Source organism: Mya arenaria, chromosome 6 (assembly GCF_026914265.1).
Source record: "Mya arenaria isolate MELC-2E11 chromosome 6, ASM2691426v1".
In the NCBI taxonomy this organism is placed as follows: domain Eukaryota; kingdom Metazoa; phylum Mollusca; class Bivalvia; order Myida; family Myidae; genus Mya; species Mya arenaria.
The window spans coordinates 76,114,510-76,133,388 of record NC_069127.1 but is presented as its reverse complement, the minus strand read 5'-3'; the positions used below and the strand labels follow the sequence as shown (position 1 = coordinate 76,133,388).

The 18,879-nt window shown below is 36.6% G+C and overlaps 1 protein-coding gene across 6 annotated transcripts in view; it reads right to left on the bottom strand.

Moving 5' to 3' along the window:
* The window catches only part of LOC128236533 (xaa-Pro aminopeptidase 1-like), an 85,666-nt gene that overhangs the window by 1,289 nt on the left and 65,498 nt on the right, over positions 1–18,879 (bottom strand). For 4 of the 6 annotated variants that reach the window (XM_052951446.1, XM_052951448.1, XM_052951444.1 and 1 more), the window contains exons 3-21: positions 17,578–17,694; positions 17,068–17,131; positions 14,592–14,696; positions 14,241–14,333; positions 13,017–13,163; positions 11,540–11,635; positions 11,021–11,102; positions 10,391–10,523; positions 9,856–9,975; positions 8,649–8,735; positions 8,323–8,373; positions 7,384–7,445; positions 6,123–6,272; positions 5,136–5,196; positions 4,942–5,011; positions 3,084–3,188; positions 2,594–2,671; positions 1,223–1,299; positions 300–398 (exon numbers count right to left, since the gene is read on the bottom strand). In XM_052951446.1, the coding sequence (XP_052807406.1) occupies positions 300–398; positions 1,223–1,299; positions 2,594–2,671; positions 3,084–3,188; positions 4,942–5,011; positions 5,136–5,196; positions 6,123–6,272; positions 7,384–7,445; positions 8,323–8,373; positions 8,649–8,735; positions 9,856–9,975; positions 10,391–10,523; positions 11,021–11,102; positions 11,540–11,635; positions 13,017–13,163; positions 14,241–14,333; positions 14,592–14,696; positions 17,068–17,131; positions 17,578–17,694 (1,797 nt within the window). Of the gene's footprint in view, positions 1–299; positions 399–1,222; positions 1,300–2,280; positions 2,359–2,593; positions 2,672–3,083; positions 3,189–4,941; positions 5,012–5,135; positions 5,197–5,552; positions 5,703–6,122; positions 6,273–7,383; positions 7,446–8,322; positions 8,374–8,648; positions 8,736–9,855; positions 9,976–10,390; positions 10,524–11,020; positions 11,103–11,539; positions 11,636–13,016; positions 13,164–14,240; positions 14,334–14,591; positions 14,697–17,067; positions 17,132–17,577; positions 17,695–18,879 lie in introns of all 6 variants that reach the window. The other 2 variants (XM_052951445.1, XM_052951442.1) reach the window with 2 other exon arrangements.

Sequence of the window (18,879 nt, the reverse complement as noted above, 5' to 3'; positions counted from 1 at the left end):
CATGGATTTTAGCAAAAATTGGCTCATTCAAAGACAAAAAAAAATAAAAAAAGTTGTCAAACGTTCAATCTGTGAAAGTGCAGCTTTTAAGACTTTAAGATAAGCTTTAAACTAGATTAAATTCAAGACATAGCATAAAATAATAAAGGAAATGAATTGACCAAAAGGCAATGAGGACAGGAGCCACTAATACCATATCGTCATCACAAGTCAGACTTAAAACAACACCCACTGACAGAGACTTCATGATCGAGCTATATGTATGTAAATAATATACATATAAAACAAGGATATTTTACCTGCTTGTCATCCAGAAGATCGTAGTTGATCAGGTTGGGCGCATAGGGCACCAGTGTCACATGTTCAAAAGTCAAGAACTCAGTCCCAGGAAAATGGTACTGGAAAAGTGTACAGGCATACATGAAAAGCAATGTTTTTAGTTCTCATTCGGCATTTGTTTTTCAGATATGAAGCTATATGTATAGGTGCATCTCTTGTTTATGTTTAAATGTAAAAATACATCAGTCAACGTTCTTAATCTTAAAAATAACGAATGTTATCTGAAGATATGCACATACAGGTAAGTAACTTAAATTATCGTGGTTCAATGGTTTGAGTATTGCTATTAGGCTATTGAACAAGTTAAGGTTAGAGCAGTGATTAGTGCCCTTTTCCCATTAAAGCGTCCCGGGTTTGATTACCGGCCTTGGCGTATGTGAGTTTGTTTGGTGGTCACTGAGTCGGACAATTGGTCTTCTCCGGGCACACAATACCCGACTCTCATGACATGGTGACTTAGTATCACTTCAAGTAACTTGTATTACAATCGTTGTGAAATAAATAGATAAAGTATTGCTTTTAGGCTATTGCACAAATTTAGGTTAGAGCAGTGATTAGCGCACTCGCTTCTCACCTAATCGTCCCGGGTTTGATTACCGGCCTTGGCTTGTGTGAGTTTGTTTGGCGGTCACCAAGCCGGACAAAGGTTCTTCTCCGGGCAACCCGGTTCCCTAACCACACAATACCCGACTCTCATGACATGGTGACTTAGCAACAGTTAAAGAAACTTGTATTACAATCGTCGTAAAATAGATTAAACTGGCTTAAAGTGATACTCTTGGTTTCTTAATCAATTCTGTGGGTGACAAAGACTACGATACGGGAATGCAAGCACACATTGTTGACATAACATAAAACAAACAATCCCTTTCCGATACCTTACCTTGGTACTTGCATTGGTAACCATGACAATATTTTCCAGCCGGATCCCAAACTTCCCGTCTTCATAGTACCCAGGTTCTGTAACGCCACAGTAATTGTTTAAGCATTACAACAAGTCACCCCTTATAACAACAAAGAAAAACAAAATGGCAAAGTAAGATATATTAGTTTACAGCAACAACTATACAAGGTTCACATACTTGTATACATGTACTTAAAATGAGGGAAAATTGGTTCAATTCACATTCAATTTCCTTTTTATCAATGAAAAATATTGGCAAATACTGCCTTCAATGGTTCATTATGACTTCACATCGCTTTTGTACGCGCCATTTCATAACTCGTGCATGCATGATCAAATATAAATGCGACTGTTTGGGCGAGTAAATGTGTCCTTACTTCTTAGTTGTAATAGTTTGATTGTTTTGAGTTTTGACTTTTATTAGCAAAATAAGTCTTGTTTTGTCCATAAAGTAACATACATTGAAATTACATTATAATTTCCGCTGTATTTAACAAAAAAGTATTCAAAGATTTACGGGTACCAAGTATGACTAAATATCTACCATTATTTATATGCAAGGGTTCCTTTCTTTTCACCAATGTTTTAACGATGGAAGCCCGTATATGGCCATAACTAAGGAAATAATATGCAGTGAAAATACATAAACAATTAATTATTGCTTTATTGATAAACGCCTGGTAAAGCCTAATGGTAGATAGTATAGCCAGGTAAAAAGCAGGGACTATAGCGCTGTGTTCAGATACATTAAATTTCTAAAGAGCATACACACACACATGGTCGTTTAATGTTGACATACGTGTTGTAAAGCAGCATGGAGTATGGACGGTTCAATGCGATTCTGAGCTTCAGTTTGGTTACAAACACGAGGAGAACATATTCTGTTAGTCTTTGCTGCAAGCGAATCGCTTATGACAACATAACTGATACTGCTAGTACTCAAACGTTAACGATACATCGGAAGGAATTGTAAAATAAAAAAAAACAACAATTGTGCATATTCAAAAGGCGAGGCTTCATGCGACATTTTCAGTTACCGTCTGATATGAATTGATTTTCAAGTAACATCAACTCCGGCCCGGGTCTATATGAAGGCTTAGCGAAGTACACTGGACCTAAAATAGTACCACAATAGTACAATGGATAGTCTTAAGATTAAGCTTGAAAGGGCACTAGACAAAAATATGGCAATATGGCATTGCAGTAAGCCGCTTTAATATCATGTATCTCATAATCTGGAAGTTATCTCAGGATGACCTTTCTTTTCATTAGAAATATATCCGAGATAGTCATGAAAATATTGCCGTATATTTTTTTGTCCTGTGCCCATCCATATTTGCAAGGAATTACCATCGGAAAAGAACTGGTTTACATCAAGTGGGTGGTCACTTGCAATGAGCGCATGCGACAGAGATATTCTGCCTGGCCCTGCAACAGTATACAACACTTGAGAACAACACCAGCAATGCAACACAACCAACATGATCACTCAACACTACACTCCAACGCACAGGGTAAAGAAGGTAGAAAAATCAGCTCTTTATAAGCTTATCAAAAATTTCTCTCCTTGAGCCAATTTCTAACCACTGTGTACAAGAGTGACTACCGGAATCCTCGTGTCAAATGAAAAACTACAGTCTTATAATTGTTACTTTTACGGTTCATTGCGTAAGATGTCATTTTAATAAAATATTGCAATGTAACATTGTATCATTTCTTTGGCTCATTGTAAAACTTTCACTAAAAATCATCATGACTTAATCCACCATTACACATGAAAATTAAAATCACATACTTAAAACGCACAGTGACAATAACAAACTGAATCAACATGACCTACCCTCGTGTACGCTGAGGTACATGCCAATACCGTGACCTGTGCCGTGCCTGTACACCAGACCAACGTCCCAAAGGGGACCCCGGGCATACGCGTCTATCTCCCGACCTACCAACCAAACACATAAAGATAATTTATATTTAAGCAAAGGAAACACATTTCACATGGTTCACAGCAGAATATAAACTAGAATAAAATATTATTATAAATAGTAAATACTATATCATGCACTGCCAAACCATTACATGCTACCATAATAAAACACAATGAAGAGCAAGCTCTTATTTCCAATTTGGTGCTTAGTATTGGTGGCATGACATAGAGAGGCAAGAGTTCTTTGAAAAATATAAACATAAAATGTCTGAAAATGTCATATATTGTAATAAGAAAACCCTTACAGATGTATATTGCACGGCATCATTTAATATATAAAATGATACCTTATGACGATAGACATTTAAAGTAGTTTAAATTATTCAAAAAATTAATAAGCTGGACAAATTGTTGTATACATTGCTGTGTTAAATGTATTTTACAATGATATATTCATACATGTATAATGGAAAGTGCATGTCATGAAAAACTAATGTGGCATTTTCGTCAACAACGAACCAACAACGAAAAATGTCCTACGCCAAAATATATGCAAGGATAAATAATACTGATTGCATGTTAAAAATGTTAAGAACAACATAAAAAAATACTCATTAAAAAGCTTTTGATGGCAACCATAAAGGCTTGAAGATTCCTTATTTGGGTTATTTTCTCGGGTAAATTCGTCCACAACCTTAAAAAATGAAAGATTTGGATCCAGAACCTTTGAACTTTGGAAGACGGAAACCTCCTTGACTTCGAAGTCTTGTGTTATAAGTATAAAAGAACAACACTGTCAATCACTTACTCTGGGGCAAGTTTGTTGGGTTTATGTTTAAACTTTTGGCTACTGGGTTTGTTTCTGTATTTTTTCACATATGTATTGTACCTAAAACGTGACTCGGCATAATTTGTTCAACTCTTATTTCATTTGGTAACCAGTGTAGGAGTTTGATGCGACTGGACACCAGACACACCTTAGTTGGTGTCTCGAACGGAACACAATAGAAACGGCTTTACAAAAATGCAAAAATGACTTGTTTCAATTAACTATGACTTACTAATTTCATTTTTTTAGTCAAAGCATTCTCTACGTAAGAAAAACTTTTACCAGATACTATTATAGCAGATTCATCAGCAAACATATATAAGAACTTTATTCCTAACAACTGCTGTCATATCATTCATGTAAATGAAAAAAGAGGAAAGGACCAAGAATAAAACTTTGAGAGATACCGCATATTTCATTGGCAGTCGAAGAAAAAGGACCTGCAATATCAACAAGTTGCTGCCTGTCGGAAAGATAAGATTTGAACCATTTCAAAATGTCAAGGCCGAGACCGAAGGCTTAAAGAATCATTTACAGGATGGAATGGTTTATAGTATCAAACGCTATCTGCAGGTCGCAGAGGATCATGCCAAAAGCATTACCTTTACTAATATACTATACTAATTTTCAGACCAGCATAGCAAGAAAAAATAAATTGGACCAAAATGAGTTATGTTTACTGTGTTAACTTGTTCTATATTGGTCAATGTTAGAGCACTTTATAAGTAAAAATGTATTTGCATATCTTCTATATAGGAGGAAATAAAGATTTGATTGATTGATTGATGCAAAATATAATACTAAATGCTGAAACCATGAAGAATACCTGCAAATTATCAAAAATGCATTTATGGAGTCCTATTATTCAATTAGTGTTTTGATAAGTTATATAAATACCAGTTCCATGAGGTATCAGACGCATTTAAGATTTATACATACCATAGACTCCCTTCCGGAATTTTGCGAGGAAAAGGTTGATATGTCCCATCATCACTCGTGTATAGCACTCCTGAAAGTCAGACGTGTATACGCTCGTGTATTAAAAACAATTAATACACACGCTTCGTAAAAAACATAATTGTTCAATATTAGACGATTTCTTAAGTAAAGAGTAAAACAAAACGTTTTCGTACCTTTTCAAAGTCATTTGGAGTGCCAAAATGGAATGTTCTCGTAACATCTGTTGTACCGTCCCTGTGGAAAAGTACGCACGTTATAAATGTTTCAACAACATCAAAATAAACAATTATTAAAAACAAATGTTTTATGTATTTTAATATATAACGGTAATTAAAGAATATGTTCATTCTCTTGCAGTGAATATTACGAAACAATCATATAAAAATAGTTCTTGAACAATGTATATATTTTTTGTAAAGAAAAAAATAATTACAGGATTAAACATCATTCCCATTAGATAATGCTATGTACGGAAGATGCTGCATGCTATAATGCACGTTGTTTGGTAGCAGTAAAAATAAAACCCAATCCTATCAAGACATTTAGAACAAATTTTTCTATTGTATGAGCAATTAGGCGTGCACACTCACAAGTACTGGCCACCGGAGTCTAGCAGGTATATTTCACTAGTACTTATAGGCTTATCTGTCAGGTTTGTTACTGTATAGTGGATTATTGCCCCATTCGATCCGGAAGAAGAAATACTTGGAAAACTAAGACCTCGGTTATGCTGTTGTGCGCTGGAATAGTGTTTTTATACCATACAATGTTGCAAGACAATTTATTTCACTACTGAATTCTTCAGGAAACAACTATCTGCGATTTGTTTCGCCATCCCCTGTAAATAACATAAATGCCTGACATCAAAGCATATCCCTCCTCCATTGCTGGCTACCATACGTGAAGTTCGCTCGTTTGGCCCATGATTATTTCGCATCTATCAAGCATCCGGACAGCTCTTGCGCGATTTATACATAGCGGAAACAAAACATAAACAGCGAAAGCATGAGTTTGTGCAAGACAGTGCAAATTGTGAACATGTCAATCCATGCTAACAATGCACACCGTCGGTGTCGGCACTAAAATGCACCCTGAACAATAAACACCACCAAGCAACCGTCATTGCATGCTAAACAATACAAGCCGGCGTCGGCACTTACAGATATTGTCCACCGGAATCAAGAAGGTACATTTCGCTCGTTGTGATCTTTTTATTGGTGAGTTCCGTTGGTCGATAATGAATGATAGCTCCATTCGCTCCCGACCCAGATATGGATGCAAAACTTAGACCTCTGTTGTACTCTTGAGCACTTCAACATTATATAAGTTATACATTTGATCCCTTCAAAAGAACAACACTGTATATGGAACAACCATTAAACACCACTGGATCCATCAGTTTGATTGTGAGTATTAAACGTAAAAATTGAAAACGTCACTTGTTTGATTAATTAAGAAAATAATACTCACACTTAAGTCCGAAAACCATATGGCCCATGATCGTCAGGGGTTTCAAGGTCGAAAAATACTCAATTTGTTAATATGTTTGTCAAATTCCTATTAATGCACCGGTGAATTGTAACCACGCACTCCGCCCCCGCCGCCCCCCCCCCCCCCCCCCCCTCAACAAAAAGACTGCTGATAAATTCCCCGACAAATCAAATGTATCCTAGGTAAATTGGGAGAAATCAGAATGAGGTGCCATCTTTTTTATTGTAAATAAAATTGTAATAATATAGTTGTTAAAATATCTCGCTAAATCTCGTTTAACTCCGTGGAATGCCTGTCTAAAACGCGGCCAAATCCCGTTAAAAGAACGGATAATTCCTGGCACAAAGTCATGGCCCATTCCCCGCTATTTCGGCGCGAACAAAACCACCGCATTCACCGGCACTGTGGGGCCACCTGGAAGGTACAAACACGGTCCATTTCCCCCGCTTTCCCCGGTGTACCCCCGGACTTGAGGGCTGTGGTTACAATTGATTGGTGCATAACAGATCACTAATTGTGAAAATTACTGCATATCGATGGCTTAACGCAATAGTGTTGTATTTCTTTACATTTCTATATTTAGTTACAACTGTCTTGCATTAAGTCCCCGATATGTTAGTCCGGCTTACAAGAGTAGCAATTGTTTACATGTAGTTTAGTAAAAGTTTGCAATGTAAAGAATTCGTAACATAGTAAACTGCTTCAAAAGTCATAGTCGAGTCTAAATTGAGACCGTTCGAAAGAAAAGACACTGGCATATCCTTGTGTTTCTTGACCCGGCCCCAATATCACAAAATACTCAAATCTAATCTCAATCTCAACTAATTTTAACTCATAAAAGCATAGTATGGTTTAAAATCTTGCATGTGTTTATACTTTTTAAAAATGTATTTTCTCATAGAATGTGTAGATAAAAAGGTTTGGACTTACTATCTTGACTCAGCAAGAGCCTTAGCTGCTGATAACTCGGTCCACTCTTTCCCTTCCTTCACCTGTAATGTATGGTTAACTCGAGATAAGGGGAGTCTTGTATGATTAACTCGAGATAAGGGGAGTCTTGTATGGTTTACTCGAGATAAAGGGAGTCTTGTATGGTTAACTCGAGATAAGGGGAGTCTTGTATGGTTTACCCGAGATAAGGGGAGTCTTGTATGGTTTACTCGAGATAAGGGGAGTCTTGTATGGTTAACTCGAGATAAGGGGAGTCTTGTATGGTTAACTCGAGATAAGGGGAGTCTTGTATGGTTAACTCGAGATAAGGGGAGTCTTGTATGGTTAACTCGAGATAAGGGGAGTCTTGTATGGTTAACTCGAGATAAGGGGTGTCTTGTATGGTTAACTCGAGATAAGGGGAGTCTTTGGAAGCACAAACTAAATCCCAGGTCCCAATTCGAGATAATTATTTAAGATATTCAATTATTCGATCAGTCTTAGTTCCCTTATAACAGGATCAAGCTAACCCTATTTCTGTTTCCTTTTTTTGTATAATTTGTATAATATTCTCATTTTAAAGCATTCCCTATCTTTCAAAGGAGGTAATTGTTTTAGAAAAATCAAGTTAAAACGAATTCCATAGCCAAACAAAATAAGATGCTTAAGCTGTTACATTGAAGATATTTCGAGGATAGTCCTGGGACTGTTCAGTGACAATTTAGTTGAAGGTGCAATCAATATATTACTACTACCAAAGTCCCCTAGTACCTGCTTAACATTAACCATATAAAAGTAAAGAACTACATGTACTTGTTCCACATTATTTACTGAGTACTTTTAAAAAGGTATTATTTATAATCGAACATGCTGTGGTTGAAGTTGTACATCATTAATACTTTGTTTAATATCATCAATGGTTAACAAGGTCAACCGTACCTCTCTTTCCAAGCGTTCCAGGAATGATATTAATGCCACAGCGTCGCGGATCTAAAATAATATGATTGTCTTTTGTTATAACCACTAGAATAATACAAATGTTTAAATTCAATTAGTGTGTGCCAAAACTATTTTGAAAAGGGCCAGTAAGCAATTCTTTGAGCTAGTTCTCTAAACCGTAGTTCTTGTAAATATCATACATATTGTAAGCCCAAATAATATAAATAAAATAAGTGGCAAGTTCAGAAGCACTAGCCATATCTACTAGGTATGGATACATTTACAGTTCTTCAATTTCACTTTATCAATCCATTTGAAATGTTTACATGTGATTTCTTCATCCCCTCTACTTCGACGGAGTTTTTCATTGTCTTGGTCGTGGCTATGGGTGTGTTCATCTGTACTATTTTGCCCTGAAACATATCATTACAGCACTTTCTCGTTTACGAGTGGTATTAAAGCATTAATCTGATGTCATGAGCATATTTTTTTTATAAAAATATGAAATTATTGCAAAGCTAAATACATAATGGTCAACATAAATCTTGTGTTCGATTATTATATTGGTCAAAATCTATTCTGTTTTTGATTATTATCCTCGCAACGACCAACGTGAAATACACCAGCAGCTCCGATCTGTAAGGTCACGTGATGTTAAGTCGGTTTACTAAAGAAACATGCACTACATGATATGGTGAGAACAAATTAGAAAATAATCTTATTCGGTTGAAATTCAATTAAAAAAACAATTGACAATGTCTATATTAATGTAGTCCTTTATATATTGTTTGTATCAGCCAGCATGATTTATTGGACTGGAAACGCTTTTATATAGTAATGGGCGAGACCAAAGACGCAACAGATCCATTCAGAGCAAAGCATGCAGGACCCTAAAGAGGACCACTGGTCTTTATATACAGTAAATTCTCAATACTTACGGAGCCCGAGCTTCGCTTATTTGCATATTACCAACCAAGTAAACATACGTACTATGAACGTACTTCCGTATATAACGTAATGTTATACTAGGATCGCACATCCGCCTACGACAGCGGACCGAAACATTACTTTCCCCTCCGAGAAGACTCGTCTCGAGTCTTGGCCTGGGAAACTCGTGGGTAGGGCAACTCCGATTCGGCAGTTGTCAACATCCCACAGCTGCCACCATTTGTAGGGTGCGAGACCAAAGACGCAACAGATCCATTCAGAGAAAAGCATTCGCGACCCTGAAGGGGTCCACTGGTCTTTATATACAGTAAATTCTCAATCCACACGGAGCCCGGGCTTTGAATTACCAACCAAGTAAACTTACGTACCATGAACGTACTTCCGTCTATAACGGAATTTTATACTATGAACGCACATCCGCATAGAGCGGACCGTTACAATATACACATGGCTTAACAGATTTGGGCTAAATACCTTGTAAGGAATGGCTGCAGAGATTTGGGCTAAATACCTTGTTAGGAATGGCTTCATAGATTTGGGCTAAATACCTTGTTTGGAATGGCTGCATCGATTTTGGCAAAATACCTTGTTAGGAATGGCTGCATATATGGCCTGATTGCAGGCGTATCCTATCAACACGCCGGTGGCTCGCTGGGCGCGGTTATCCACGTCACGTGTAACTGTTATTGGCTCGTATTCACGCACCTGCAATAACAGAGGTCTTCTTATGTAATCGACGTATCCTATTTGTACATACAATATATATATATATATATATATATATATATATATATATATATATATATATATATATATATATATATATATATATTTAACTATTACAAAACAGAACTGAACATTTCTTTACCAAAACACCATATATACATAATTATGGCCGAACTCATAACTGGTGCCAAAATAAAATATTCCTACGTGTTTTGTATAATTCAAGATCGTTCGTTTGATTACATCGAACATTATTAATACAGTTGAAAAATAACCGTATTCAACTCAATTGGCAGATTTTGTACAGATAAAATAGCATCTTAAATGAAGGAAATTAAAGATGAACATTGGACCTATTTTAGTAATTGCCTCATATATATGTCATCCTACTTACGTCAACACACATTCCCGTTCTCCCGAGACACGTGCCGTCAGCACCAGTGTTGAGATGTTCCGCCAGAGTCTGGCTCGTAGCGTCATCTGTCGGCGCATTTGTTAGCTTCTGGGTGTGATTCAGTAGGTATAACCTGAAAAGTGGCAACACACTTCTGTTTGAAAAATGTATGTTTTGTAGACGATGTACGTTATAAAAGTCGTACGAATGAATAATAGACTTTAGTATGTTCTGTTCTCTTTATCTAATCACTCGCCTTAATAATGAGTACACGTTTTTCTATGTTCGTATTCCAATATCCTACTTTATACTGTTGAACTGAGGTTCAGTATTTTTAAATGTCATTAATAATGCGGTTCAGACTTTTTTTGTATATATTTGTATTCCAATACAATACTACTCTCATGTTGTTGTTCGCTTAGCTGAAACCAATCTTAATCTCATACTTCAACAAAAAGTAATTATGGTATCCAATCACTTTTGGAAAATTCTGAATAACCTAGAAACATGTGCTCATTTTATCCAAAGAATAAAGTCATAGCTGCTCAGTGCAGCGAAATCCATTTTATGTCAAGCTTCAATATACAAATATATACGTAAAAGCATACTCAATGGGAACCAGTCACTTACGAGACACTGTCGTTGGCAACGATTGCGTATGACAGAAAGAAGGGATTGTAGTCAATGTCGCTTGCTCTCAAGTTGAACAACCCTAAAATGTAACAAAGGTGGTTGGGAATAACATTAAATGAACCATGGTTAAAAAACAAATATCTCTCAGTGAAAACCTTCATGGGTATGATGCAATACATTTTTATTTTAGTTTTCTTTTTTATCATAATATTTATAATATTATTTTCATGTTTGTACTTATCACCTTAGCTTGCTTTTCAAAGTTTTCAGAAATCTTTCATATCCGATTACATCAAAACTGCAGCTAATGGGGCTTTTAAAAATCCGACAGACCATCCCGAAACGGCAATATACCAAGGAGTGGTTATTTCCTTCTGTTTTAAATGTTTTAGAAATACCGTATACTGCACATGTTGGAACTCAAGTATTCATGTTCTCAGTATAATATCATGTTAGTTTTATTGACAAACTCTTAACAGTTATTTGTTAAGTTGAAGTAAAAACGCGAGTTCTTACACGCAGTTTCGTCGAGACCAGTAACAACCATCATGTCTGTGCCTAGTGCAGCCATCTGTTCTCGCATGTTTGTAACCTTGTTCTCCCAACTTACACCTGAAAACATATACACAAATGGTATATAAGAATGGTCTGCCGTGCTTCCATCGGCAAACACACCAAGAATGGTCTGCCGTGCTTCTATCGGCAAACACATCAAGAATGGTCTGTCATGTGAACATCGACAAACACACCAAGAATGGTCTGTCATGTGTACATCGGCAAACACTTAGAATGGTCTGTCATGTGTACATCGGCAAACACCAAGAATGGTCTGTCATGTGTCCATCGGCAAACACACCAAGAATGGTCTGCCGTGCTTCCATCGGCAAACACACCAAGAATGGCCTGTCATGCGTCCATCCGCAAACACACCAATAATGGTCTGTCATGCGTCCATCGGCAAACACACCAAGAATGGTCTGTCATGCGTCCATCGGCAAACACACCAAGAATGGTCTGTCATGTTTACATCGGCAAACACACCAAGAATGGTCTGTCATGCGTCCATCGGCAAACACACCAAGAATGGTCTGTCATGTTTACATCGGCAAACACACCAAGAATGGTCTGTCATGTGTACATCGGCAAACACACCAAGAATGTTCTGTCATGTGTATATCGGCAAACACACCAAGAATGGTCTGTCATGTGTATATCGGCAAACACACCAAGAATGGTCTGTCATGTTTACATCGGCAAACACACCAAGAATGGTCTGCCGAACTCACGCATGAAACTACATCCGCAAACACACCAAGAATGGTCTGCCGAACTGACACATGACACTACATCCGCAAACACACCAATAATGGTCTGTCATGTTTACATCGGCAAACACACCAAGAATGGTCTGCCGAACTCACGCATGAAACTACATCCGCAAACACACCAAGAATGGTCTGCCGAACTGACACATGAAACTACATCCGCAAACACACCAAGAATGGTCTGCCGAACTGACACATGAAACTACATCCGCAAACACACCAAGAATGGTCTGCCGAACTGACACATGAAACTACATCCGCAAACACACCAAGAATGGTCTGCCGAACTGACACATGAAACTACATCCGCAAACACATCAACAAACACATGACATGAAACGGCACCAACAAACACAACAAGTATGGTATACAGAACCTTCGTTTGCAAACACTACAAATTTTGATCTACCGTACGTACACAGCCAGACACACCAATAAAGAATAATGTAATACAAAACAATTACTACAGGGTATGGTAATTAATCGTAAGATCGCTCCATAATACCCGACACCGACCTTGAAAAGGAACAAGATCATTGTACTATAAAGATGTGATTTTAAAAGAGTATTTTACCAAGTTTGAGTTAAAATTACAATCTCATCCTAACGACACAGCGATTTAATCCACACCAATAGCAGCATATTGTACCGCATAGTGTTTTACATACCCGCAAACTGAATAGGAAGAGCGTTTATGGGCGAGTTCGGTTGTGCAGGGCGATCGTTGTTCCAAAGGGCATCTATGAGCTCGTTGGAGACGGCCTTCATGTCGATACCAGCAGCCTGCAGAGCTTCTTCGTTAGCCTTCCATGAGGCTACCAGAATAGAACAGTTAGCTCATGGTAGACGTGTATGGTTTATATACGAGCGGAGAAAAGAAACTGTGCATTCCAATAAATACCAATGCAAATAACCCTGGAAATTTGTTTGAGGATGACTTAATTCTTAAATTGTCACATGCATCCCCTGTATCGCAGTTTCTTTTATTATCATTAAGATACACAGTATGTGTTGTCATCAAAATACTTGAAATTATTTATACAAATTTCTTATAATGCACAGTTTCATATATTTCGCTAATAAAGTTTATTTCTTCCATTCTATTTATCATTAAGTAATATAAAATGTCACAACCAGTAGTATTTTTTATTATATTTTTAAAGTGACACTCTTATTCAAAATCAGTACATACACAAATATAACAAACATAAGTTTTGAGTGATAAACCTTTAACTACTTACTAAATGAAGCATTTATGGAAAATATTCATTACTGATAACAAGATTGTAACTGTGTATTTTATAGTCGAAAACGCAAAAATATTAAATGATTGATGAGTGCAAAAAGATTTACTGTGATCTACTTTCGTCTCATAAGGTAGAAATACTGTTATTTCTGCACCTTTCTTTCAAATTAAACTCGGTATCCTTTATAAGAACCATTGTTTTTGACATTTATTCATTTTTTTTCGTATATTAAAACATTTGTATTAATTGTGGTACATCTCATTTGGGAGTAAGAGTGCATCTTTAACATAACTGAAGATTAACGGGTAAGCATAATGCTTCTTGACAAGAAAACTTGAGCAATTTAACATTTTAAATCATTTAACATATTTTTTAAACATTACACGCCAAGAAGACAGATTACATTGTTGTTTAGGTTGTATTGAACATTTAGACACAAACAAATGTTCAACTCCTTACTCCACTTTGTGAAAAGGATGTATACCTTCTTTGGAAATAGCATTGTACCAAAAACTAATTAAATGTGAAATTTTGAAACGTTATAAATTTCGGACTTCCTCTCCCACATTTGCGTTCTGGAAGGCCCTTAAAATCGGAATGACAACTTGCAACTAGTCAAGATTTAAAAACAGAAATATAACTTACAGCTACTGCTTAGGAAGGGACTCGCCCCCAAGGTTTGTCCGTTTGTCAACACGGATTTGAGCCACTCAATCATCGAGGGAACTCCAATCTCTCCTGACGATAATAAAAACACGCCAGTGAGAGTTTATATGCATACAATCAATGGATGTGAAATACTAGACTAGAACGACATAAAGCCATTGGTTCTGAATACATCTCTTTACTATTTTGTTCCTGATAAATTATTGCTGTATATCATGCGCTTTTTATTCAGTGGAAAATTTAGTATATTCGTTTCGATTATCATACGTACTGTCTACTGCTACCATATATACAACTTATGTTCAAACTTTATTGACTTGAACCCCGTACTTTCCCTCATAAGGATCCAGTGGCAGTCCAGCGTGTCTTCAGCTTCCAGGAAGTACCGGCCATCCGTCCACAACGCCTGCTTAGTATCCGTCACCACCGCAAAACCTGAATTTGGAAAAGGTTGGTTGCACGCTTTATTGAACATTCAGAATTAAGGCAGCGTCTTTGTTAAACGCGTATAATATGATTGAACTTTGTTAAGTTTTTTAGACTGAATAGGAAATTGGTTCAGGAACACTTGCACATATATGATTTAAATCATATAAATTATGATCAAAGGGATTTTCGGCAGATCAGAAACGCCACAAACACCACCACACATTTAAAGGCTTAACAATAGTAACACGTCTTAAGACCGCTGTCACACATTCAAGACCTTTCTCCCGACATGCTGCGATACACCGTGACGCGGCTGGCCAATAATTGTCTGAGTAGTTTGTGTTAAACATGATTACACGGGTGTTTTATGACATATCTGCGCTATATTTCTGTCAGTCTTTGACCATACCTCATTCGTCCATTGGACACTAGCACGAATGGCTATCGATACGTTTACGACATTATTACTTTGCATGAGAATTTAGGACTTGTGTATGGTATTTGTCGGGTAAGTGCGGATTTGTTAGAGTTTAAAGGAGTTCCGTACGATTGGAAGTATGCGTGTGTATGATATTGAGCGATAAGTTACGGCATAAGTAGAGTATCTCAAATTTTGAGTATTAATTAATAGTTTCTTTAAGTTATTTTTTCAGCAAAATCATAGTGGTCATTTCAAGAGGACAAATTCACGTTTAATTATTGCATACATTAAATTACAATACCTGGGATTGAACTGACCCAATCCAGACAAAACATGCGTATGCACCACTGCACAATGGTTGTACATTCATCATTTTAATAACAATTCTTTCTTTCAATTACTTAACAGGTATATATAAATGGCTTCCAACTATCAAATACGACCTTTTTATTGATTAAAAGGTTATTTTGCTTGAAACGATTCATACGATTCTTGCATTATACGCACCATTACACTATAATCATATAGTGGCATTAATTTCTGTCCGTAAGCTACATAGTTATGGCTCATCTGTTCTCCTTTCTTAAAGTGCTTTAACTGTTGCGATTCTGACCCAGTTCAGACGTATCCTGCGCTTGAACTGCCATACTATAGTTATACACACTTCACATAAGTTTCATTCTGCCGATAATAAACATAGTAATGACTCCGGGCGACACATAGCTTTCTTCATCAATTACTCTTTCGTGTAACTGAACTGATCCAAATGAATCTTGCGCGTGCACCAGTGCACTTTACGTCCATACCATAAGTTTCGTTAATATCTGTCCATTAGTTACATAGTAATGTCTATAGTCGGACTGAAGGACGAGAAGACAGAACGACGGGCGGACGGACAACCCCAAATCTATATACACACCTTAATTCTTCGGCAGGGTATAATCATACGACATGATATGAGGTTTTAATATTTATTATCCCGGTTAATTTGTGTTGAAAGACATTAATGAGGGCTTAATAACGATTGAACTCAGAAAAAATGGTATACAAATCTCGTTTGAAATCGCGCAGTGAATACATTCGAAAAGGTCGTAATGGATCAGCCATCACGCAACGTAAGTTGTTTGGTATCCACGTTTTGTCGTTTTTTATGTTACAAACACTAGGATGTTGCTTTATGTTGGCGGTAACACACGAGAACATACGTAGAACCAAAGGCAATTTTGTATTGCAGTTGTGTGACAATGTACAGATGAGTTGCGAGATTCGTAGGACAACTGTCTGGATGGCGAGACCTTTAAGAAGTATAAACTGCTCGCACGTATCTCCCGACGATATGAAAGAAACGACGACACTAGTTCGACTTCATTTACGACTTAAAGCGACATCTGTTCGACTTTAACGCGACATGAGGAAAATCCCGCTGGAACCCATAGTGAACGTATTGACAGTGTGTCAAGGGTATAATACATAAAAAATGTGTGATATTTTATAAATATCATATGGCAGCATGTGTGACATTGACATTGACAACCCGAGTACAGAATGTCACGAAGGTTGACAATATCAATGTCACACAATCTGCCATATGATATTTATTTTATTATACCGAACAAAATAAATAACATAAAATAGTTTTAAAATGATTTTAATTAAACAAGTTTAACAAGGAAAACAAAATATAACATTATAAAGTATTTATATATAGAACGAAATTCCACCGTTAATTATGCTAAATTCCTTCAAAAACAGTTGTCTGATGTTTTTGTGTACACATTGAATAGTGACGTCACTGCTAAATGTGTATAAGGGAGGCAATCACGTCATGATTAAGCTAGAATATTGAAGCAGTTATTTGCCCTTATATGACATTCAAAGTGTCACTGCGGTCACATAATCTGACAGTGATTTACCATTGTAGACAAACGTGAGGAATAATAATATATAATATTTCACCTGCCGATCCCTGAAACCCAGAAATCCATCCTCTTCTCTTGTCATATGCGGACGGATATTCACTCTGAAAATATATATAACAATGATATATTGTTTAATAATGAATGTATCTTTCTTACTATATAGAGGATATTTGTTGATTTCAAGATCGTAATAAATATTACGAATGTCATAGAAAAAACATATTTTCACGAGTGGCGGAACACATTTATTGAACTGCGCATGCATAAAATGACCAAATAATATTGGTCGCCATTTATTTAATAAAATTAAAAGGTCAAAAGTTTAAAGAAACATATGGGATTTTCAGTGTATTAAAGATAAACATGGTATTTCAGTCTTTTGATTATTCGTCCGAAAAGTTCGTAATGTGTATCTCGTGTTGAGTGTCTGTTGGACCTAGAACCTTGAGCCTTTAAAAGGGATCGTTCTTGTTGGTTACTTGACTCCTCCCTGTAATAACACTTGTTCTATAACGATGTAATGTATGTAATTATTTCATGTCTTTACCTGGTGGGCATCTTCATTTGGTATCAGGTACGCTTGAATACCTTCGGTGGCAAAACGTGTTCGTAATGCATCCACTCTGTCTTTCGTGGGGACGCGGGTAGGTGGGGCTTGTGCATTCTAAATACATAAAACAAATACATATAAAATGGTGGTACCTCTCTTGTTACACTATAAAGTTGTGATCATTTGAATTGAAGCAATTCGCATTTAAACCAGTTATTCATTACTTATTTCTGAAATATTGCATGAGGAGATTATAAGTATCTTCCATGACTTGTTAACACTAACTTTGTAGTAATGTATCATGAGGATCATCTTGTTTGAAAAGGATTCAGCACTGTTTGAAGAAGTTCTTATGATTTATCAACGGTCGTATATATGGTGGTTTAATGATCTCTTAAACTTGCCAAATGTGCGTGTTTTTGAGAGATAAAATTTATTGCGGATTGTAAAAAAGATTTACATAGCTTACATTAACCCAAAATGAAATGCTTACACCGAAAGAACAAAAAGGGAACCATGCCAAACCATTTTTTGCCACACAGTTAACCACTTGACTAGACGATGACAGTGAAGATTTAGAGTGCTAACATTTGTTTTACCACCAAAGGCACGCACGACGAAGTTGTTACACAAATTTGGCAGTGTTTCAAGAAGATGAAATGCAAAATATGCAAAACTGATCTACAGTTTGACGAATATACGACCCACAATTGTACCCGATTAAAACAAATATACATCATTTCAAACAAGTATTACCGTTTGATACGAATACCTCGTAATGTAGTAAAGACCAAAACTGATTCTTTTATATTTATTGATTTGTAACCGAGGGTAGCATACACAAGTATGTGGGTCACTCTTCCTTACTGTATTTGTAACCGAGGGTAGTATACATCCATATGTGGGTCACTCTTCATTACTGTATCTGTAACCGAGGGTAGTATACACGAATGTATTGGTCACTCTTCTTTTTGTATTTGTAACCGAGGGTGGTATACACAAATAATTGGGTCACTCTTTTTTATTGTATTTGTATCCGAGGGTAGTATACACAAATATGTAGGCCACTCTTCTTTATTGTATTTATATCCGAGGGTAGTATACACAAATAATTGGGTCACTCTTCTTTATTGTATTTGAAACCATAGGTAGTATACACAAATGTATGGGTCACTCTTTTTTAATGTATTTGTAACCGAAGGTAGTATACACAAACATGTGGGTCACTCTTCTTTACTGTATTTGTAACCGAGGGTAGAATACACACATATGTGGGTCACTCTTCTCTATTGTTTTTGT